The 24,779-nt window shown below is 38.0% G+C and overlaps 1 protein-coding gene across 1 annotated transcript; it reads right to left on the bottom strand.

Moving 5' to 3' along the window:
- Nucleotides 1–294: 294 nt before the first annotated feature.
- ST13 (ST13 Hsp70 interacting protein) lies at nucleotides 295–24,774 on the bottom strand. The gene is made up of 12 exons (XM_040233232.1): nucleotides 24,173–24,774; nucleotides 20,158–20,215; nucleotides 18,585–18,660; nucleotides 16,480–16,550; nucleotides 12,802–12,868; nucleotides 10,393–10,477; nucleotides 10,204–10,314; nucleotides 6,490–6,592; nucleotides 4,802–4,918; nucleotides 3,946–3,994; nucleotides 1,694–1,827; nucleotides 295–1,165 (listed from the first exon to the last, which is right to left on the bottom strand). The coding sequence occupies exons 1-12, from the start codon at nucleotides 24,280–24,282 to the stop codon at nucleotides 1,037–1,039; spliced, it is 1,110 nt and encodes a 369-aa protein (XP_040089166.1). The 5' UTR covers nucleotides 24,283–24,774; the 3' UTR covers nucleotides 295–1,036.
- Between the last annotated feature and the right edge of the window lie 5 nt (nucleotides 24,775–24,779).

Genomic DNA, 24,779 nt, shown 5'->3' with positions numbered 1-24,779 from the left:
TAACACTTAAATATGAAATCTCTTCGCCAAGTAAGAAACTGAAGCTATTATGGGTATTACCCTACATAGTCACTGTTTGTATTAAATATTAAACCCAGCATTAAATATGCCTGCACAATTATGCTATGAATGATGATAGCAATGATGTTAGTCAAAGAGGACCATCTTTAGCCCAAGAAGAGGAGGAGGAAAAAACTGAAAAGGAGCAGAAAAAGCAGACAAAGAATTGGGCATTTTCTGATGTGAAAAGGACATTTTTAAACACAGAAATACAAAAAGGAAAACATTCCCTTATTTCCCCTATGTGGAAATACGAAACATTTATTTTAGGTATCAGACAAGAACAGAGCTAAGTAATCCAATTTTACTGCAGCATTATAAAAACCATCCCTTCACCACAGTGTAAGATTTAACTGCACGTGCACAAGGGGACATGTGATATAAAATGTAGTGCGATGGCTGCTGCCCTGCCAAGTACTTCCAGTCCCTCCCCAGGTCCTACTGCAATACTGGTGGTCCCAAGAGTTCCAGAAGCAAATCATTTAAGATAGTAACAACAAAGCAATTAAAAAGACAAATCAAAATGCCTCAGTAACCATATGTCCAATTCAAACTTTATCTATTTAAATGTTGTATTTGTCTCCCACTAACAAATCTTTATTTCACTCAAACTTGGAACAATAAATCTTCCACACTGATGTATCTTACTTGCCTAATTAATTCAAAGGAAAAAAATCAAAATCATTAGTAAAGAAAAATGTAGGGGTTAATACACCTTTTTAAATATTTTTAAGGTTTAAAAATTGCTTAAAGTTTTAAATTTCTAGTAAGAAAACATTATCTGAATGAATACCCTAATGGCAAACGGCTGTAAAATGTTTTCAGCTGCATTTGGGGCAAAGGGGTAGGGATTATCTTCAAAGCACCCCAGCTTTCTTCATGAGAAGGTCAGAGGTACACTGGTTTGTATTATTGCAACATCCATTAGGTGATCTAAGTTGCTTTTCCTCCAGCAGGGCTTTATGTCAGAAAGGCATTATGCTTGACCTCCAAATTTGGCCGACAATTTACTGATGAGATTCATAACCTTTGGGTTGCTCTGATATTTTGACATATTTGCCGGGTTCTGGGCCACATCCTGGAAGGCCACCATAACTTCTGGATCCTGCAAAGAAAGGTATATGTATATGTATTTGTAGTATTAAAAAAAATATACTCTATGGGTCAATTTTATTATCCTAAACCCTATCTCTTAGACCTATAGTTCTGATATACGGCAGAAACTGACACAACACTGAAAGCAATCATCCTCCAATCTTCCTCATGGCTAAATCAACTCAGATTTGGACAAACCCCTGATGCATAAATATTATTAATGCACACTTCAAAGTCAAACTCGACTAGGTCACTCAAGACAATTGAAAAAAGAGGTATACAATTTTGATATAAAGAAAAGGACAACTGGATATAATTACCAACTATTGCAGAGTATTCCCTATAGACTGCTTTTTAAAAACTTGAACTACTCATTCTGAAAAACAGAAAATGAACGTCACGACTACATAATAAGCTACTGGGTAAATTCAGCTCAGTAAAATATGGCTATCAGAGTAACCTTAATATGTTCCCACATAGAATTATGAAAGAAATGCTTTAATGATATAAAGTTCAACTTTGTTCTTCCAAGTCTTACCTGCATGGCTGCAAGGACCTCTGGATCACTAAGAATTTCATTGAGGCCAGGCATTCCCGGCATTCCAGGCATTCCCCCTCCCATTCCAGGCATTCCTCCAGGAAAATTACCAGGCATTCCCCCAGGAAAGCCGCCTGCAAGAATAAATGAGAGATCTGTGTAGACACCAACCATATTCCCAAGTAGTCTGAGAGCATATTATTTCCTCTGATAAAACACATGTGCATGCACAAAGAACAAGGGTGCTGCTGAACACTAAATAGTCTGAACATTCAAACTGGATGCTACAAGAGGTAATTTTTATCATCAAATTTTCTCTTTAAAAATAAGGCTGTAAATACTTTTTCCCTAGTAACAAAACTAGAGAGAAAACTAATAGTCCCTTGGAATTATAAAATTGAAAAGTCTCATGTTGATATTGGAGAAGGAAATGGCAACCCACTCCAGTATTCGCATGGGAAATCTGATGGACAGAGGAGCCTGGTGGGCTATAGTCCATGAAGTCGCAAAGAGTCAGACACGACTGAGTGACAGAACACACACCAATGTTGATATATGGCAGAAACTGATACAATATTGTAAAGCAATCATCCTCCAATTAAAAATAAATATTTTTTAAAAAAGAAGAAATACAATTAAAAAGTGTAATAAGTCATCTTGTATCTTTTCAGTCTTTAATATTATTCATCTGTTTCAATTTAAAGTCGTGTTTTTTTCTTCTTAAAAACAATATTCTTCTAAGCAGTTATTCCTTCAAGAACTACCCTAAATACATGTTATAAAAAGTTGTGGATTTTTGGAAGTTCCCTGGTGATCTAGTGGTTAGGATTTGATGTTTTCATTGCCGTGGCCTGGGTTCAATCCCTGGTCAGGGAACTGAGATCCTTTAAGCCACACAACGTGGCCAAAATTAAAGAGGAAAAAAAAAAAAAAAAAGAAAAAGCCTATGGATTTTTAAATCTTCACCCAAATTGCATCAAAATTTCTGAAAGTGAAAAAAAAGTTCTAACAAAAAACAATCTAATTCTAGTATATGTTTAGATTATAAACTCAAATTTTTCTACTCAATTTTTCACTACCATTAATCTTTACATTCACTGGAGATATTCTAAAGTCACAATGAACACACTATAATAATATAGGGACATCCTAAAGAGAAATACAGGTAACATTAACATATTCTATGGATCAAGTCATTACAAGTAAAGCTACTCTAAAGAAGAAATATATACAACAAAGTGATTTCCATCTGTCTCAACAATTCAAACATGCCCATAAATAACCAACAATCACAGATAAGGAGACCTGAAAACAACTTCTAGCTTCTTATACTTGCTGTGACTTTCTAAAACTAGTCTCCACAAAAATTACTGACCCAAGGCAACAACAGTGAGAGAGCCTGTTTGTCAAATCTATGTAATAAAGCCCATCATACAAAAAAATTATCTCAAGTGCCAGCCCACATTAGTGGTCATTTTCTAAAACAAGCAACCTGATATGAGGTATTAACTTATAAACAAAAAGTAAGCCATGAGCTAAAATCTATTTTCTTGCTTTTGCTCCAAGTCATCCCCACCCCCTTTTTTAGTTGCCGGCACATGACCTTTCACCACAGCAACCACCTTTTGTATATTCTAAGTAGAGAGGTGGTGTGTAGCTGCCTCTATAACCCTTCACAAGAAAGCTAGTTACTTTGAAGCTGCTGATTCCCCATTACAATGACAAACTCAAAAAAAAACCAACAACAAAAAAACTCTTCATCTTTACGTAACTGTCACACTGCCTCAATTCAGAAAGTATCCAAAAATATACTGAGTACCTTTTTAACAGCTCTTCTACCTATATTGCAGAGGCCTCTGCTGGTGGCTCAGACAGTAAAGAAGGTAAAGAACCTGCCTGCAATGCAGGAGAACCAGGTTTAATCCCTGGGTGAGGAAGATCCCCTTGAGAAGGCAATGGCAACCCACTCCAGTACTCTTGCCTGGAGAATTCTATGAACAGAAGGAGCCTGGTGGGCTTCAGTCCATGGAGTCGCAAAGAGTTGGACACCACTGAGTGACTAACACTTTCACTGCCAGTATTCAAGGCTTATAGGAAAATAATATACTGTATTTCCAATAACTAAATTTTACCAAGAATGAAACTTTCCCAGGGACTAATGGTACTAAATACAATATACACACCTGAGCCCCAAAATGAAGAATCCCCAATTATCTACAATATTAGGAACTTTAATTTTTCTTTCAAAATACCTGGAAAAGAGCCATACTGAGATCCTGATTGTCTTCTGGCTTCTTCCTCCTTTAATACGAAAAGGAAATAAATTACATAGTAAGAAGTCTGCTGTCCATGCCTACCTTATCCATACAAACCATGAAAAAACTGTAAAATAAACTAGCTAGAGGAGGTACAAGAATGAAAAGTTTCAAAAGGCAATAGTGGGCTAAAGACAACATCCCATCCCTCAAAAAACCAATTTTCAACTGGATTCTCAATGAAGAAGTATTACTTTTGGTGGGCTTCCCAGGTGGAAGCTAGTGGTAAAGAACCCGCCTGCCAATGCAGCAGACATAAGAGCAGGTTCACACTCTGTGTTCTTGCCTGGAGAGTCCCCTGGACAGAGGAGCCTGGCAGGCTGCAGTAGTCCACAGGGTCTCAGAGAGTTGGACATGACTGAAGCAACTCAGCCTAACTTTTGGTAATGATTTTAAGTAGCATTTTGGACTTGGAACTAAAACTAAAAAATAACGAGTCAATTTTAAATAGCTATGAATTCACTTCTAAAACAGAAAGAATCATAAAACTTAAAATCAGGGCATGCATTCTAAACAAAGCAAATAATACTGCCAAGTTTTAAATTAATTACCTGGCCAGGAAGTCTTGATTTTAGGAGAACACAAGCAAGGATAAATTGGTGCTATAAAAACTCACTTAAGAACTTGAAGACTAAGCAATGAAGGGAAGGAAAACCTCCTTTTAAGTAGTATCACTATCCTATGGAACTGCAGCCAGCTCTTTTTATTTTTAAAATGCCAGGAATTAGAATGATATCCAAAAAAGTCTAATCTACTATATTTCTCTTTAATGGTTTAGGTACAGAAATCTTACCCTCTGGGCTCTCTCATGTTCTTCCCGAGCCTTCTTAACCCTTTCTATTCTTTCTTTGATCTCACGCTCTTCACGTTTTCGCTCATACTTCCTCCGATGTTCAGCAATTTTCTGGGCCTAGGAAAGAAACAGTCACAGAAAAACGTCTTCTCTGAAAATGGAATAAGGTCAACACAAATCAATGGTTTTGTTAAAGAATTATTTTTCTTTGGGGAAAGATTAAACTTAACACACTGTTCTGAAAAATTAATTAGGTTTATCTTACAGAAAAAGACCTAACTCAGCCACAAGCAGATGGTGGATAAATTTTGGGTTAATGGCCACCATTAAAGGATGTGAAGAGGGAACCATGTCTGGGCAGCTACAGTTCACGTGCAGGCAGCAGATCTTAGAGCTACCACGGCCAAGCAGCGAGACTCAGAACCTCAATGACGATGTGAGTGGGTTTCCCTGGCAGCTCAGGTGGTAAAGAATCTGCCTGCAACGTAGGAGACTCCAGCTCAATTCCTGATCAGGAAGATCCCCCGGAGAAGGGAAAGGCTACCAACTCCAGTATTCTTGGGCTTCCCTGGTGGCTCAGGCGGTAAGAATCTGTCTGCAATGTGGGAGACCTGGGTTCGAATCCTGGGCTGAGAAGATTCCTTGGAGGAGAACATGGCAACCCACAGTATTCCTGCCTGGAGAATTCCCATGGAGGGAGGAGTCTGGCGGGCTACAGTCCACAGGGTCTTAAAATTTTGAGTCAGACACGACTGAGTGACTAAGCACAGCAGAGGCTTATCAATTGTGACGCAGAGAAAAGAGGCTGGGATTTGAAGTTAGAGGAATGTTAAAAATTTCAAACAACTAGTGCCAAGATGATAAACAGATGTCAAATTGCATGGCAATTCTTGCCCGATACCTGCCATGGGAAGGCAGAGACTGGGAATACATATAGCAGTTATTTCCCAGTTTAATTATACTTAAGTTTTCCTCATCAATCAAATGAGGGGGCAAGGAAGAGAAGTATGTTAGTTTTAACCATAAGAATCAACCAGGCACTAGTACACAGTACATGTCAAATACTTGGAATCTATCATTTATTTATAGAATCAAAATCTAAGATTCATATTCGACTGTTACTTTAGCTTCATGATTATTTAAGAATTTGCATTCTAGAATATTTCACTCAATAACCTTGTTGATTTAGCCCTGTTACAAAAAGAAAGAAAATCAAATCATCTGACAGATTAAATTTAATAAAATTTCCACTATCTTAAAGTCTTTGAGAGTAAATTCTTCAGAGTGGAATTTCACACAAAAGGAAAGATCTGCCATATAGATGCACTAAGTTATTTTAACTAACAATTTTAGACAGAAATACAGACAAGCCAGACTCAATCTTGGGTCACATTTTCTAGATTTTGTTTTCTCCTCTGCTATCAAGTTGATGCCCCCTTTACCATTTCTAACTTTCTGGTTGTAACTTTGCAGGCCTGCAAACAGAGCTTGCTGTAAATAACTGAATGAGAAATTAAAGCATGAAAATCCAATGAGACTTTCTGAATTCAACACAAATTTAAGTGATTACAGACTATAACTTCTAATGGTTGTTTCTTTGCATCTGCAGTAAATTTACTGCCAAGGGCTAAGTAACAGAGCCAAGGAGTATCACCGTGATGACGTTCCCTTCCTTTACTTTAACATACCCTTGGCTGAACTTCCTTCAGCACTGCACTAGCATCTTCATCATAGTCCAGCTTACAGGCAAGGGCAAGATCATGGGCAGCTTCTTCCCAATGGCCCAGAAGTCTGAAACAGATTTAAAGTAATTTTTGGAGGCCTTTATCCATACTCATTTATGTAGCACAGTGTCTTTCTTATAAAAAAGGACTGTAACAGGACAGGTTTAAGTTAGATAAGGAACTACAAATTTTCACGAACTAATTATTACATTTCTACTCTACAAAAACTTAGTATGAGTTTATTTCCTCTATGGTAATTGGGAAGCTGTTTTACTAAAAAACATTTAATAACTTTAAAAAAAATTCTTAATTCAGAATATATTTTTAAAAATTATGTAGAGCCACAACTTTCAACTCATCAAAAACAGAGTTAAGGGGTGTGGGGTGGCTCTGGGGCTAGGGATGGCGGCGGTCGCTGTTGCGGCAGCTTCAGAACCAGCAGGAGGAGCCCAGGGAGCGCTGTAAGACGGGCCGGCTCCCAAGACAGTGGGGAGGACACTGCTTCTTATTACAGCTGCTCAGAAGCCCCGGAAGCTCAGATGTGGGCGCTCCAGCCAACAGCACAGAGGGGTGCAGGGCAGTCACAAAGAAGCCCCTTCTAACGCCCCAAGGAGTAAACCGACCCTTTCCAGGATTCCAGACCACCACAAAGCAGTATGAAATCTGTTCATGAGAGGAGTCAGGAATGCCTTCCACCAAAAAAAGAGACCTCCCCATGACCAACGAGGATATGGGGAGAACCACCAGCTGCTCAACTAACCACACACCCGCCAGTGATGGCTCTGAATGGTCCCCAGGGGTTGTGCTGGTCGGGCAGAGCCAGAGTCAGCCTGGGGGGCAATGGAGCTGAGGCCACCACTGGTCTGACAGTAGACCAGCATGGCATGCTGTATAAGGTGGCTGTGCCACCTGCCATCTTCTCCCCAGCTGGCTTCCCATCTGTGGTGAACATGAGCCCTTGCCCCTCAAAAACAAACAAAAAACAGTTAACATGATGTGTATTTAACATGCTAACTTCTATATGAGATAGGAAACAATACATGTGTACACATTTTATTTAAAATAGAAGATGAATAAGAAACTAAAGTTTGGTGAGTGAGTGAAGTCGCTCAGTTGTGTCCAACTCTTTGCAACCCCATGGACTGTAGCCCACCAGGCTCCTCCGTCCATGGGATTCTCCAAATGGAGTAGAGGATAGCAATGGAAATGAGACTTCGCTGGGTATACCTATTAACTCAGTTTTGAGTCTTTAAACATGCAAATGTTTCACATACTCAAATAAGAACGGACAGAAATAAAACAAGCCCTAACCCTGAACACAAGCAGAAATAAGAAGAGGCTACTTGTTTATCACATTGACAACATTAACCATGCAGGAAAAATCTATGCAAGTAATTTTTAAAGTAGCATTTTGACTATATCTTAAGTGAGATGTATTCTAAGGATAAGAAAAAACTATCAAAAAAAAAAAAACCACTTAGAGGGTCTATCATTTTTTAAGGCATGATTCTAGGAGAATACTGTCAAAAAATACAAAAGGGAAACCATTTAACGCTGAATTTTAATTGAAAATGTCAGTATAAACTCAAAATTTTTAAACTTTTCACCCCAAGAACATTATATTTTTAAGTTAACTGAAATGACAGTGATGATATCCTGGAAACAATAAACATACCTAGTGGCCAAACCTCAGTTTTCCACAAAATAGTCCCACTAAAACAAACCATGATTTCTTGGAGAAATGGTCTATTCCAAGTCAAAGTACAGAATGACTTCTTGTACCAGTAGACAAAGAAATGCTCAAAGACAAATGGGGTCTTCAAGACAATCCACAGCAATGCATGATCTTTTGTATATTCAGAGAGCATTAATAACAATTTTCCAATCTTTTACATGTATCTTTAACATTGTCTTCTCATTAGAGCTACTTTACTGAGTCACCTAATACAATTGCCAACATCCGCTGGATCATCGAAAAAGCAAGAGAATTCCCGAAAAACATTTATTTCTGCTTTATTGACTATGCCAAAGCCTTTGACTGTGTGGATCACAATAAACTGTGGAAAATTCTGAAAGAGATGGGAATACCAGACCACCTGACCTGCCTCTTGAGAAATCTTTATGCAGGTCAGGAAGCAACAGTCAGAACTGGACATGGAACAACAGACTGGTTCCAAATAGGAAAAGGAGTACATCAAGGCTGTATATTGTCACCCTGCTTATTTAACTTATATGCAGAGTACATGATGAGAAACGCTGGACTGGAAGAAGCACAAGCTGGAATTAAGATTGCTGGGAGAAATATCAATAACCTCAGATATGCAGATGACACCACCTTTATGGCAGAAAGTGAAGAGGAGCTAAAAAGCCTCTTGATGAAAGTGAAAGTGGAGAGTGAAAATGTTGGCTTAAAGCTCAACATTCAGAAGACGAAGATCACGGCATCTGGTCCCATCACTTCATGGGAAATAGAAGGGGAAACACTGGAAACTGTGTCAGACTTTATTTTTGGGGGCTCCAAAATCACTGCAGATGGTGACTGCAGCCATGAAATTAAAAGACGCTTACTCCTTGGAAAAAAAGTTATGACCAACCTACATAGCATATTGAAAAGCAGAGACATTACTTTGCCCACTAAGGTCCGTCTAGTCAAGGCTATGGTTTTTCCAGCAGTCATGTATGGATGTGAGAGTTGGACTGTGAAGAAGGCTGAGCGCCGAACAATTGATGCTTTTGAACTGTGGTGTTGGAGAAGACTCTTGAGAGTCCCTTGGACTGCAAGGAGATCCAACCAGTCCATTCTGAAGGAGATCAGCCCTGGGTGTTCTCTGGAGGGAATGATGCTAAAGCTGAGACTCCAGTACTTTGGCCACCTCATGCGAAGAGTTGACTTATTGGAAAAGAGTCTGATGCTGGGAGGGATTGGGGGCAGGAGGAGAAGGGGACGACCGAGGATGAGAAGGCTGGATGGCATCACTGACTCAATGGATTTTGAGTCTGAGTGAACTCCGGGAGTTGGTGATGGATGCGTGCTCCTATTCATGGGGTCGCAAAGAGTCGGACACAACAGCAACTGAACTGAACTGAATACAATAGGTCCCAAGCATGTTCATCTCCATCTGCACCCGCCCTTGAAGCACAGAACTTTTCCAATCCAGTAAGATGTAAACAGCACAGGACATTTCACCCCAAACCACAAAGACTTATCCATATATTAAACTTTGCTTTCAGATCTGATTACTAATCTGGGTGAAATTCATTTATTTTCCTCTTTATCTGATAGTTCATGTTACCAAGCAGTGATTGAAGTAGTTTCAAGTTACTGTATTCCTTCTTCCATAATATACTGGTTGTTTACTGTTAAGTTACAATGACAAAGTCTTAAAATAAGAGAAAGTTTTAAGACACTGATATAAAGTTACTCTCTTTTCTTAGAGACAACTTTGAGAAAAATCCTTGGCCACATGTGGCCAAAGATGTTAACACTGATATTCACTGAATGGAAGAAGTGAAAAGAATTCTTATTTTCTTACTTGTTCCGTATGACATAGAGTCTCTCAGTTTTACATATTGAGGATGTACCACATTAGGTTTTTTTTTTTTAATAAAAAGAAGGTATACTAAAATACCAGATTTAAATTTAAAGAGCTCTGAAAATAACTAGGTTCCGTTATTTACCTGTGCGCTTTCCCTCGCCACTTGTATGGCTGAGCTGAATCAGGATTTATTTCAATAGCTCTGTCACAGTCTCGGATGGCAGCATTTGGCTTCTGTAATTTGATGAAGACACTAAAAAATAAGTTTGGTGTTAAAAAGTTCTATCTAAACAAATAAGCAGAAATTAGCTCCTTTATTTAGATTTCTCACCTGGCTCTCTTGGCATACAGAATAGCCAAACGAGGATTTAGCTTGATGGCATCTGTGAACAAGTCAATGGCTTTCTGTAGTTCACCTAAAGTGAAACAAGTTTACTGAGAAATAGTGGATAAAAAATATTAACTGTTTATCTCTTTTATTAGCCTTTCACATTCCCCCTTTAGTCCAGTAGAAGACTAGTTTCTAAATTAATACACAAAAGTAGCTCTTCAAAGCAAATCTTTACTATACCTATACTGTTAAGTCACCCAAGACAGAGAGAATTTTGGGGAACACAACCCCCCTTAAAAATATCAGAATACCACACTCTTGGTAGGACTTATTGACTTTTTAAATTAAGATAAAATCAAACTTATAAAGGAAAAAGTAGCCATACTACATTCATGAGGCTGATATAGAAATTCAAAAAAAAAAAACTAAACGTATCAGAGACCAATAAACTATACATATCAGAGACGGTTCAAAAGCCAAAAAAAGGGAGGGGTGGTGGTGGAGTAGAACTGATGAGAGACCATACCCATATTTTAAATTCATTTTCAGTATCCCATTCTCATAGTTGGCTTTTGTTTATTAGTACCTTCAGTAAAGTCAGTTAATAAATAAACATAATACACAGGAAACTAGTGAGACAAAACAAACAGTTTTAAAGTAAAGGCCACAATTCACTATGAAAAATATTTACCCAGTTAACTAAAGTGTTAAGGACCTTAACAGAACTCATGAAACAATGCAGAAAAATGTTCTGTCTTATCAGTTACTCCTACAGATGTCTATTAGAAGTTAGATTTGGATGTCTAACAAGCAATTCACATCTACCAAAATGAAACTCTTAATTCCTACCCCATCTCCAAATTTACTCCCCTACCCTACATTCTCAACTAAACACTTTTTATGTATATAATAGGATAACACAAGTAAATATATTAGAGACAAAGATTTTGACTTTACAAACTAAATGGCTCCTTTGTTCAGTCTAGTTTAGAGGTCAGTAACATTTTCTAGAAAGGAAAATTTAATAATTATTTCAGGCTTTGCAGACTAACAATCGTAACTATTCAGCTCTGCAGTTTTAGTGGGAAAGCAGCCTCCAACAAAACATAAATGGGTGTGGCTCTGTTCCACCAACTCTATAAAAACATGAGGTTGCAGTTTGGAAACTCCTGATCTACCCTCAAGCCCAAATCTTGCAGTTATTCTTGACTGCACAATCTGAAACCAAAACCCTTCTGTCTCTACTTTTAAAATATATCTGGAATCTAACCACTCCTCATTCTGTTAGGTAAACAGAAATCCTAGGGGGTAGGGCTATTAAGAAAATATTAGTGTGGAAAAGGAATGGTCAGGAAGAGAAGTGGCTGGGACGAATTGCTGGGTACAAATTAAAAGCTGAAATAGGTGAAGACGACCTTTATACAGAAGCAGTAAAGTGTAAGTAAAGGAACATTGAAGGAAAGTGAGAATGGAAGACTAATATTCAAAAAGAGAAGAAGGCTGGGGCGGCAAATATGGGATCTGACTCTAGCAGGTCTAATGCTATAATTATCTTCAAAACGTATACAAAAGTTAATTGCAGGTTACAAGCAAAGAAGTGTGTAACAATAAAAAGTTCTAAGTAAGAATAACCTAGGAACAGTGATCAGAAAGCAATAGAGATGTTTCAGGTAGACAACCGATTAAGGTAACGGCAATCATATAAAGGAACCTGAGTAACAGTCAATACTGAACTCATTCTAGGGCCTTTCCTGATGGTGTGGAAACCATTTTAAAATAAAACTTTAGTCATTTTCTAAGTCGATGGATGAAGTCCAAATGCACAACAGCATCTATTCAACAATGGCACTGCGACACTACACCACAGTTATGAAGGGGTCTGCTCAGTACCCAGTTACTAAATGATTTGTTGTTATACATTTTAAGTAATTAAACAATATACTTAATACTATCAGCACTCTCCCATTCTGATAGGATTTTCTGAAGAGGTTCTAACATGCGAGACTAGAACAAGACTGTTATGTCAATGGACAGTATTTGTCAAGGGTTTTACTATGTAAAAAGTTGAGGCTCACTGATCTAATACCTTTTGGGGTGAAGACGTCTACCTTTCAAAAGCCTCTTGTCAGGGGAAAAACACTATAGTCAGGAAAGCACAGTCTTGGAGTGACAATCAGGATCTGTCCACACTCTGAGGCAAAATAATGATACTTGAGTGCTCATTCCAGCCTCTCTATCAATGGGCAAGAGCTGAGTGAAGAACAGGACACTTTCTTCTCCAGCACAAAATACTCAAAAAATTTTAATTCCCTTTCACTTTCCCATTATTAACAGTTACTATAGCAGAAAATTAGAGAATATTCAGACTACTACAGAAATATAGCAAAGAGAAAAAAAAAGAACACTCACCATCATTTAGGGCATCAATGGCAGCCACTTTTTTATCATTTGCCTGATCCATCATCTCCTCAGTTATCTAGGGGGAAATTGAAGATCAACTCAGAATTAGTAGAAAAGCAAAGAGAAAGAGCAAACAATTTGGATTTTCTTAGGGGTGTAGTAATCACAACTCCCATTTTCATTCATTTGTCTCTGGTCTTCAGGGAATAAAGAGGATAATTAGTAAGAAATCGTACAGGATACATTTAAATCTTCCATACTAAACAAATTTCACTCTCTATACTCTGCCCTAGACATGATTTTTGCTTCCCTCCATCCTGATCAGAGCAGGTTTTTCCCAACCTAGTTTTTTCAAATCTTTTCTAGTTATTCACAAGTATAGGCATAGCTTTTTTAAAATTGTACTTTGCAAAGAAACACTGCACCTTTTACAAACTGAGGGGGTTTGGCAACCCTAGGAGTCTACAGGAGGTATTTTTCCAACAGCACTTGCTCATTTTGTCTTGTATTTGCTATGGTGATCTGTGATGTTACTACTATGACTTGCTGAAGCCTCAGATGGCCAATTTTTTTAGCAATAAAGTACTTTTAAATTAAGGTATGCACATTTTTAAAGACATAATGTTATGGCACACTTAACAGACTACAGTATAGTGTCAAGATAACTTCTTATATGCACAAAAAAACTTGTGACTCACTTTATCCTAAAGGTCTGAAACCTAACTCACAATATCTTGGAGGCATGCCTGTACTATAAAACCCAGTCTCCTCACAAGTGAAAAAGTTAGTTCCTAAGAGGCTTGAATCTACACAAGAAAAACGTCTCATTCTTTTGGTCCAATAACCATCCATGAGCACCTATACTAGACAGAACAAGACACTGTACAAGATGTTGACACTACAAAGATTATTAATGACAAAAACATAGCAAATGTCCTACAAGAAGCAATTTAACAAAAAAAATCCACTCTATCACCATCACTATAAAATATGCTGGCTTCTTAAAAAAAATAAATAAATAAAATATGCTGGCTAATTCATTAAGAAAATGATTTGACGATTTAAAAACTGGAAGGAAAATACCAAGCTGTCTTTGTACCTAGAAAACCCAATAGAACTGACAAGTTATTAGATTTGCTATGACAACTGAATGAAGTTCTCAGATACAAAAGCTACATAAAAAATAAACCCAGAGTTCTTCCACATCTGTAAAAGTCAATTCTAAAATACAATAGAAGAGGATACCATTCTAAGAGCACACAAGACTTTCAAGGGAGGGGAAGGGGCAAGAGATAAAATTCTGTTAAAGGACACAGATAAACACTATGCTCATGAAAAATCTATTGACTACATCAATCTTTCCAGCCGTCATGTATGGATGTGAGAGTTGGACTGTGAAGAAAGCTGAGCACTGAAGAACTGATGCTTTTGAACTGTAGTGTTGAAGAAGACTCTTGAGAGTCCCTTGGACTGCAAGGAGATCCAACCAGTCCATTCTGAAGGAGATCAGCCCTGGGTGTTCTTTGGAAGGAATGATGCTAAAGCTGAAACTCCAGTACTTTGGCCACCTCATGCGAAGAGCTGACTCATTGAAAAAGACTCTGATGCTGGGAGGGATTGGGGGCAGGAGGAAAAGGGGACGACAGAGGATGAGATGGCTGGACGGCATCACCAACTCGATGGACATGAGTCTGAGTGAACTCCGGGAGTTGGTGATGGACAAGGAGGCTTGGCGTGCTGCTATTCATGGGGTCGCAAAGAGTTGGACACGACTGAGTGACTGAACTGAACTGAACCGAACCTCAAGTTACTCAGTAAATTCAAAGCAATTCCAACAAAAATTCATACAAGTTTTGGACAAACTAAAAAACCCTTTTAAAAAGAACAAAGGAAAACACACTTGTCAGATAGTAAGACATCCTGCAGAGCCAGGATAATTTGCAAAAAGACGACTTCAGCTTACGGCAATATGGTACACACGATACTCTGAAGAAGTCTAAAATACACCTTTCAAAAGCCATCTATGACCTAAGAATGTAGAAATCCTCAAAGAACAAGATTAAACGAAGACATGAAATTCAGCCAGGTGCCAGGCACTCCATCTGCTTTTAACACTGTGGAAGGTATCAAACCTGGTGACCTTGCAATTCTGTTTTTGAACATAGTGCAGGACACATGAAACAAAGTCTAGATTCAGGTGACACAAATGTATGCTGCCTACTCAGACAGCCTCCAAAACCAGTCGGGAACCCCAAATGCCTATTCCAAAAATAAACCTGTGCAAAGAGGGAGGGCTGTGTAGTGAGAAGAAAAAGAAATCTCCACTGAGAATTCATAACCACAGTCACATTACTTGTGTAGTTAAACATTCAAGGAAAAAACCATGAAAATTTAAAGTGGCCCTTGAGTCAGTAGCACCAAATCAGAGTGTTGATGGAAGCAAACATCTCTCTCTCCGGAGAAACACCTATTTAGGCCTCAAAAACTTTCCATAAAACACACAGACACACACACAGACAGTCTCGTGCGCACGCGCGCGAACCACAATAAACAAAGTACCTCAATGAACAAGAGTCAGAAAAAATAACAGAATAAGACCAGCAAAACAATCTGATAAAAGAATTTAATGTGTTTTAAGACTATTAAGAAAGATCTGAAAATGAGTAAGGAGCAAGACACTTATAAATAACCAAGTCATCTTTAAAATAAAAATCAAAGTGAAAATATCAAAATGAAAAACAAGCATTCAAATTCCAACTTCGATAGAACAGCTGATTAGACAAAGAAAGCATATATAATTCATCAGACTGTTAAAGAGATGGAACTTAATGATGAAAAGGTCTAATGTGTATCTAACTAAGGCTTCTGAATGATAGTAGAGAGAATGGGAAAGAAGCCATTTTTGAAAGAGATACTAGCTGTAAATACTCCAGAGCTTAAAAAGAAAGTTAATCACCCTAGGATTTAAGATGCCTAGTAAATCCCAAGTAGGATAAATACAAAGTATTATAAACCTAGACACACTGAGATGAACACCACCATTTTACACAGTAAGTATGGCAATGATGAAATAGGACAATATTAAGTAGTGATAAGGGCCTGGACCAATCTTTTAAGCTATGATTAATATATTACACTGTTTCTCAAGCTCCATTTCATTATCAATGTCCAAAAAAGCTTACTAGGCATTTTGCCCTTAATTCTCATCTCCTTCATTTTAATTGTGCAGATATACTCCATACATGTTAATGTGTTATGATCTTTGGAATACCACTAACCACTGTAACACCTAAAGGTTTGTGTCAAGACCTGCCTCCCAAGAATCAATTTTCACCAACTTGAGATTAATATAGTGTGTTGTGACAAAATCATTTTAGAAAACAACTGGTACTAAGAGGCAATTCCACTTGTAGAAATCAATGTGAGGTGAACTCTATAGTTTCAAGAACAGTTCAACCAGATGCAAAACTGAAATAGGTTAACAGAAAACAAGCTTTTTTTTAGAGTATGATTAAAAATACAGGGAGTTTTCCCAAATATTTTAAGTAATAAATGCTTTCCCATATGCCTTAAGTCAGAGTAAGATTTAACATCCCCTTTTCCTAGGAGAAACACGTCATAAGGTAACTGCTACAGGTAAGCTTTCACAGTCCTGACAGCAAATAGAAAATAAGCTATTGACTTTACCTCTACATTTTCATCTCCCATTTCTTGAGGTGCATCAGTGTCTGGTTCAATCACACCTTCATTGTCAATTTCTGTCAAAGTTAAGAAAATGACAATAAGAGCTGTGCTATCCAATATAGTAGCCCCTGGCCACAGGAGACTATTAAAAACGAATTAACCTTGGCTTGTATAACTGATGAACTGAACATTTTACTCTAGATTAACTTAAATATTTTATTTTGTTAGTTTTATTTAAACCGATATACTAAAATATTTCCTTGTAAAACACAATCCTATTGTTTTGGTGAGATTACATTTCATTTTAATAGGCACATAATGTATGTTATCACACTGCAGTAGGTACCCTGACAAGAGCAGAGTCTACACACTATTCCTAGTATGTATTACACACAGACACACCACTGATTTAGTCAATGTCAACAAACCGATTCAATGCAAATACTCCGTTCTGGACCAATACACTATACTTTTTTTTTTTAATTTTACGCTGATAGCACAAGTTACTGTGAAACTCTGTTGTAAATCGTGGTAAAATATTTAACTTTACCATTTTCTATCTTTGAAAACAGCACGGATAAATTTTAAACTAAAGGTATACTACTGACAGGGCTTCCCAGGTGGCACTTGTGGTAAAGAGCCTGCCTGCCAATGCAGGAGACAGAAGAGGTTTGGGTTCAATCTTTGGGTCAGAAAGACCCCCTAGAGAAGGGCATGGCAGCCCACTCCAGTATTCTTGCCTGGAGAATCCCATGGACAGAGGAACCTGGAGGGCTACGGTCGCAGAGAGTCAGATACAACTGAAGTGACTTAGCATAGCAAGTACTACTGATACAGTATTAGGAAACATATTTAGCAATGTGAATTTGATAAAAACAGTTTCCTCTAAACAGTCAAAAAAGAATGAAATTAGAATTAGCTACCTGAAATCAGAATTCACATCCAACAAAGAAAATTTTAATTCATTTTTAACAGGAACTGAGCTTGTGTGTGCACACTCGGTTGTGTCTGACTCTTTGCAACCCCATGGACTATAGCCCACCAGGCTCCTCTGTCCATCGAATTCTCCAGTCGAGAATACTGGAGTGGGTTGTCATTTCCTCCTCCAGGGGATCTTTCCGACCCAGGGACTGAACTCTCGTCTTCTTCACGGCAGGCAGATTCTTTACCTGCTGAGCCACCAGCTTAATTCAAGCACAAAATGCTTAGTTTTTTAGAAATGATTATAGTCATGATAATTTTCATAAAACTGTATAAGACTAAAAAATATTTTACAGTAAGTAAAAGACCTGATTAAGCCCCCAAACAACAAGCCCTTTCCAACATACCAAAGATTAAGAACCAATTCAAAATTTTAAAAATTTTAACCATTTTTTTTTAGCTTTTAGATAGGTTCTATGAATTAAGAGACTATCCAATTAATAACTAGGGTATATATTTATAGTCTCAAAGGACCTCCAAATTTATGAAGAAATTTATCAGTTTGTAGTCTGAAAAAACAAAACCAAATAAAACCCCAGGCCCATGACACATCAATTCTTCTAAACTGAACCAATATTACTAACAGAGATGTAGATACTAAAGGAAAACAATTTTTTGGTACTTGATTCAGTTATTTGAACATTTTTACACACATCTAGAAAAACCTGGGTATGTGACCCAAGTTTCTCTACAAATTTTTTTTTAAACAAAAAAAAATTGTTTGTTTTTTTTTTTTTTTACAAATTTCATGAAGTCTGAATACTGATCAAGTATTTGCAACAAAAATGTAACATGTGCATTGAGATATACTATAAATATTTAAATACTCTGAATTTGAAGACCTACTATGAAAAATGGAAAAACAGCTCATTAACAATTTTTCCATACTGATCACATGTTGAAATGCTAATAACATTTTACGTATTAGTCTAAATCCATTATTTGAATTAATTTCAACTGATTTTAATTTTTAAAATGTGGCTACTAGAAAATTTCAAGTTTCATATGTAGTTCATGTTATACTACTATTAACACTGATTAGTCAATCTAGTAAAAAAATCAACACGGGATCATACTATAGTGATCATATTATATTATCAAATACACACTAACTACCATCTCCTCACCTAGATCACTTTCCTCACTTGATGGTTCGTCTGTCTTTATGTTTTCCTCCGCCTTCTTACTATCTGTTTTTTCTTCCTAGCAAAGGGAAGGCAAACAATGCTATCAGCATTTAATAACACACCCAATATATATTCTATTAATTTATACAGAGTTATATATATACTATTCACATACATTATATTTCAGTTGTTAATGTTCTTTCTTGTTGTGTTTTAGTAAACTTCTTTTAGTTTTCTATTTTTATTGCTCTTTTTAAGTACAGGTCCACTCCCTTATCCAAATCATTTAGACAATGAGTTTTAGAATTAAAAAAAATTTTTTTTAGGAAGCTAATAAAATGGATATACCACATATTATGCCTTACCAGGTACTACAGTCCACAACTCCCCATAATCAAACACATTACTACTTTTGCAAAATAAAAAAGTTTTAGCAGGGATACATATTAAACACAATTTTATCCTCAAACATATTTATCATATGGCAAAATAGTATATCTAGGGCTGAGAATCTACCAAACTGACAAGTGACTCATCTAAAAAAAGAATTAACTATTTCTGGAGCTTTTACTTCTCTCATTTCACCCCTCAAAGATAATGTTAAATAATAAAACAGCAAATTTTCTCATCAATTTAAGACAGCTAAGGAGAAAATTCTGAGGAGGGGAAAACCTTCTAGACATAGAGGCACAAAGTAACAGAAAAAAGAATCCTGAAGAGAGCACTCTTCCCCCACCCTCATTTCTAAACTTTAGCTACCAGTAACCTCCCCCACGACTGCGTGACTTCACTTTCACTTTTCACTTTCATGCACTGGAGAAGGAAATGGCAACCCACTCCAGTGTTCTTGCCTGGAGAATCCCAGGGACGGGGAGCCTGATAGGCTGCCGTCTATGGGGTCACACAGAGTCGGACACGACTGAAGCGACTTAGCGGTAGCAGTAACCTCCCCCAGCAACCTCCCTACTGTACACACCTTTTCGGCAAATATGCTAAAGCAACACCCTGAATCACACTCAGAAATACCCCTCACGGAGTAGCCAGAAAAAATAGAGCACAACAAATTTGGGCTGTTTTTTCACTTACTTTCCAAATATTAATAAAGTACCCACAAAAATACTATACTACATGCTAAAAAATGATGATAATTATGAATGGGAGTTCCCCAGAGGCCCAAAGGTTAGGATTCGCTGCAGTGCCAGGTTTGATCCTGATCCTCAGTGGGGAAGTAAGATCCAGCAAGACATGCGGCATTGCCCTCCCCACCCCAAATGATGAAGACTACAAATGCACACAATGACAGAGCTTGCCACTTACAGCTCATGCATGTAACATGCATCCAGCGTTTATTCTCACTTATTTTACAACACAGTGAACATTCAAGCCCACATTCTAAGTGTCAAATCAGATTACAGAGATTTGACCGCAAAATATAAATCTTACTGAGATCTTATTTCCAAATGATTTCTTGGAGAAATCAGGGGTGGTAATTTGAGGGCAGCAGGTGAAAAACATTCCTAAGAAACCTTATAGTACTTTATCACTAAATACACAAATGAAATTTGTAACTTACCTTGGTATTTTCTTCCAATTTAGTTTTATGAGCAGCAGGTGGTATTTTACCCCCCATGCTTGAGGAAGATGAGAAAAAAATATATTTAGAAAACCAAAATTAAATGTGCACCTTTCCCATTCTATTTAATGTGATAGTTATCAAAACGAATCTTCAATTACTCAGTATCTTTGATACTGATAATGAAAAATGGCTCCTGTGCACCAATCACTAAATCATTACATAATCCAAAACACCTAAGCATGCAATTCAGCAGAGTGAAGGGATTTAATAAGGAACAAGCATACAAACAGGACAAAATTCTTTAAAAATAACTTTCAAAAGAACATAGTAATCAAATATGAGTTCTTTTCAGTTAAATTTTAATGAAGACACTAGAATTCTTAAACTAAGTTTCAAAATGCAGCATTCCAGAAATGTATTTAGGGTGACATCCAAACACAGTCCTAACAGTTTAATTCATGTTAAAACCTTGGGAGAGTATGGCAAAACCACTGCAATATTGTAAAGTAATCAGCCTCCAATTAAAATAAGTAAATTAAAAAAAAAAAAAAACCTTGGGAGGTAACAGTCCTGCCAAATAATGTATTAAACAAAATCTAACCCTAAGGAAAGATCAGACAAACCCAAATTGAGGTAAGTTCTATAAAACAACTTGCTCGTAATATTAAAAATTGCCAAGGTCATGAAAATCAGTGAGACTGAAGTACTATTTCAGAACAAAGAGACATGACAACAAAGTGCAACATGTAATTCTGCAGACTAGATAATATTAATATCAGTTTCCTGAGCTGAGGACTGCACTGCAAAGGACAGTCCTTGTTTGTAGAAAACACACACTAAATGGCACTGGGGACACAGTGTTGAAAATAGTTCAGGAAAAAAGTTCTTCATACTACACTTGCATTCTGTTTGCAAGCTAGAAAACTGTTTCCAAAAAATTTAAAACTTGGGAGGAAAACCCAAGAGGATTTTATTCATAAACTAGATTTAGAATTTCTCACACTCCAAATTCTAGTTAACTACTGGAAGGTAACACCAATTTATAGGTACAGAAGTTTTATTTTATGCTTCCAAGATTGAAAACAAGCTAGTTCCCTGTCAAAACTGCAAACTGGACTTTGTCAATACAGGCGTTTACGTAGGACTAGTGCAGAGACCTTCTCATGTGGGATCACAGAAGACTTCAGTCATAATTCTCTTACTTTGGTAACATTCAGTCTACTCTGGTATAGTTACTGACACACATGTACAAAAGACTGGGTGCTATATTCTAAATTCACTGACAGTAGAAATGCATTTGGTTCACTTCATTTAAAATATTTGCTGAAACAAAGGTTTACTATATAGGACAGAGAACTATTGGAAAAGGAAATGACAACCCACTCCAGTATTCTTGCTTGGAGAATCCCACGGACAAAGGAGCCTGAAGGGCTACAGTCCATGAGGTCATGAAGAGTCAGACACAACTGAGCAACTAAGACATAATGGAAAATAATTTTGAAATATATATATATAACTGAATCACCTTGCTCTTCACCTGAAACTGTATTTCAATAAAATAAATATATATATATATATTTTAAAAAGACAAAAAAAGAGTATCTGCTGAAGAGCAACGGTCCATGTACTATGCTGGAGACCAGAATACAAAGATACTCCCTTTTATCTTAAATTACCATAAAATCAAAGGATAAAAAGCACCTACAAGACAGAATGTAGACCGAGTTGTCAAATAGGAGAAAACAGCTTCAGAAAACACTTCTGCCTCTAGAAAAACAAAAATATTCCAAAACATATTTCTCGGAAAGAATGTAGCCTCCCCAATTCCCACTAGCTACCGAGCCAAAATTTTTTTCTTCATATTTCTCTTTGTCCAGTATATTAAACTTATAAATTCTTAAAACTAAATGAAGTTTGAAGGTATAAATAATGGTAGAAATTATGGCAAATAAGCAAACAGATTGTCTACGCCGCGGTATCCATGACTAATTTAGTACTGGAGTAGAGGAAAACCTGAAATGGAAACCTGAAGTAGCGTTTAGGAATATTCTTAGACCTTGCAAGTCTCCACATTCAGCCCAATCTACTATAACCTTAGACTGCTTTAAGAAGGGTGATATGAAGGCAGAAAAGAGAGGAATTGAAACACTTCAGACCGCAACCATTTAAGTTTTAATTTAGATGGAAATAAATAACAAAAGCTTGTAGGTTAGTAACTCAACTTAAACGTTCAGAATTAGGTGTGTACACATGCCAAGACCCTTCATTCCATACTTAAGCCAACCAAAAGAGAAATATGAAAAGAACCAGAAAGAAAAACTGGAATTACCTATGGGAAACATTAAAATAAGACACAAGGTTATCTTTTTTTTTTTTTAAACGACACCTGAGAGTATTTTTCAGACCTTAAATCAGAATTCTCTTACACAGAGACCAGCTCTCCGTGATAAGTTAACAACAATGTTCTCAGATATGTTTTAACTTTTCTTCAGGGTCCTCTCTACCCATCTAGTGGTGGAACAAACCATGTATCCACAGGGTATAACGTTCACTTTTGATGCCACTTATTTCTTTCTGCAGTATAGGTCCCCTTTTCCTGCAATTTTAAGAACTTGAACTAATTGTAGGCTCTTTCCTCTAAAGAATGGATAATAAGAGGAAAGCACACAAATACCTTAAGTGACACTTTTGGATCAAGTTACGCAATAAACAACTAAAATCTAGATCTCAGTTTCTAGTCCTGAAAATCTAACTGCAACTCTTACGGGCTTTTTTCTGTCAAAAAGGAGGATTTGCAGAATAGTATTCTTAACTGTTAACAACTGTTACTAAGCTACTACAGTAACTAACTGTAAGTGTGCTCAAAATTTTACATAAATATCAGGAGCAGAAATCTTATAGTAGAGAGAAAACTGGTATGGGTAAACAAGGACTGAGAAACTTAGAAAAAAAAAGACTATCCCACCACAAATAATGTTGATGGGTTTGAACTTAAATCTCTTCATTAGAACAAGCTCATTGGAAGAACTAGTCTTTCAAATGTTGGCTAATCGTTGGTGCAGCTTTCCCTATAAAAATATTACTGAAGTAAACAGATCAATGTTTAGGGTAGTACCTTTTAAAGGTCTCGTTTCTTTGTACTGTCGCTACGTAACACCGTGAGATGCAATTTTGTATGTCATCTCTTTCAAATTCCTCACCAGAGGTATTGATGTTTAAAATATCATCTCGGGGAAGGGTTCCCTTTCTTCCTTAAGTTCCCCTCCAAAACGCAGAATACTAACCTCTAAATATCAAAACGAGTTTCTGTGTTTATTCATTTGTATTACTCAATAGATTGTTCTCATACTGTTTCATAGCTAGCATCTGGCACAATGCCTGTTCAATTAATTTCACGCTCGTAGCGACGCACTCTGGAGTTACAGATAACAAGAACAGACGGTGTTAACAAGCGGGTTCTTAAAAAATCATTTTTCTTACAGTGTTTGAAGTGATGGAACTGCCACTACCAAAGGACAAGAAGTGATTCCCAAAATAAATCTACGCACTTAGAATCGTAAAGGTAATCACATACAGCTATCACTTGTACCGTAACTTATTAACCACACCAATTTTTAAGAGCATAGTGCGTATGAGTTGCTTTGTGTTCCTGCGACCTCAAGAGGACACCAGAGATGGCAAGAAAAACAACTCCACGCTAAAGAGCAGTCTTGCCGCCCTCCCCCTCCCGTCTACGGTGTCCAGGTCCCCGCAACACCCTGCATCTCCGTATTTCGACGAAGACACACCCCTGACCAACTCAGGGTGCAGGGAACCCAGCGCTGCCATTTCTTTCCGTGCCCCTGAACCATCTAAGCGTCCCGATCCTCCATTAGCCCCTCGAGGTGGCCTCGAGGGAGCGAGCCCCGCCGCCGAGCTCCCCGCTCCTCCGCCCCGCGCCAGCTCGCGGCCCAGCACCCGCTCCGGCCGTCCCTCTTCCCTCCCCCCAACGGTCCTCAGGCCCGGCTCTCACCTCTCCACCCACTCCCTCAGGAAGCGCATTTCCTCGGTGTGCAGAACGCTGGGGTCCTGCTTACACATTTTCACGAAGGCTCGAAGCTCGCTCACTTTGCGGGGGTCCATAGTCTAGCGGTGGCGGGAGGCGGCGGGCGCGGCGAAGGCGGCGGCCCGATTCCAGGCCCGGGCGCTACTTCAGCGTGACCGCGTAAAGGGGGCGGCTGCCGCGAGGCAGAACAGACTAGAACCTCCCTGGCCGCTGGCTCCGCCCACCCAACGGTCTCGTGACCCCGGGTCCTTCGCCTGTTCATTCCTACTCCCTCTGCCGCGGCCCTGCGCACTGCTCAGAACCTTCTAGAAGCGTGGCTGTTCGTGCTGTTGCCTGCCTCTCCATACACTCATTCTTATATTAACGCTAGAACTGGTGCTCTAGAGGGATCATCCTCCTATCCTGTGCTTTCAAGGAGGCGGAAGCTGTTAGACTCTGCAGGTAGTTATTTAGAATAGAATAGTCTCTTGAGTGTGACCATTAAATAGAACAGGATGCCATGACGCCACCAAGATGGCCCTCCGGCCACAGCGTCCCTCACAGCTCCGGGCGTGACGTAAACATACTGCGCCGC

This window comes from Oryx dammah, unplaced genomic scaffold (assembly GCF_014754425.2).
Source record: "Oryx dammah isolate SB20612 unplaced genomic scaffold, SCBI_Odam_1.1 HiC_scaffold_29, whole genome shotgun sequence".
NCBI classification, from domain to species: domain Eukaryota; kingdom Metazoa; phylum Chordata; class Mammalia; order Artiodactyla; family Bovidae; genus Oryx; species Oryx dammah.
Note: the sequence above shows the minus strand (reverse complement) of the source record. Positions and strands in the feature narration are given on the sequence as shown.

Excerpts from the sequence above, each read along its gene's own strand:
- ST13 (XM_040233232.1), bottom strand. The coding sequence starts at position 24,282 with ATGGACCCCCGCAAAGTGAGCGAGCTTCGAGCCTTCGTGAAAATGTGT. Across the intron at positions 10,478-12,801 it reads CATTGATGCCCTAAATGATG|GTGAACTACAGAAAGCCATT; the intron begins GTGAGTGTTCTT and ends GTTTCACTTTAG. Across the intron at positions 4,919-6,489 it reads TGAAGGAAGTTCAGCCAAGG|GCCCAGAAAATTGCTGAACA; the intron begins GTATGTTAAAGT and ends TTTCTTTCCTAG.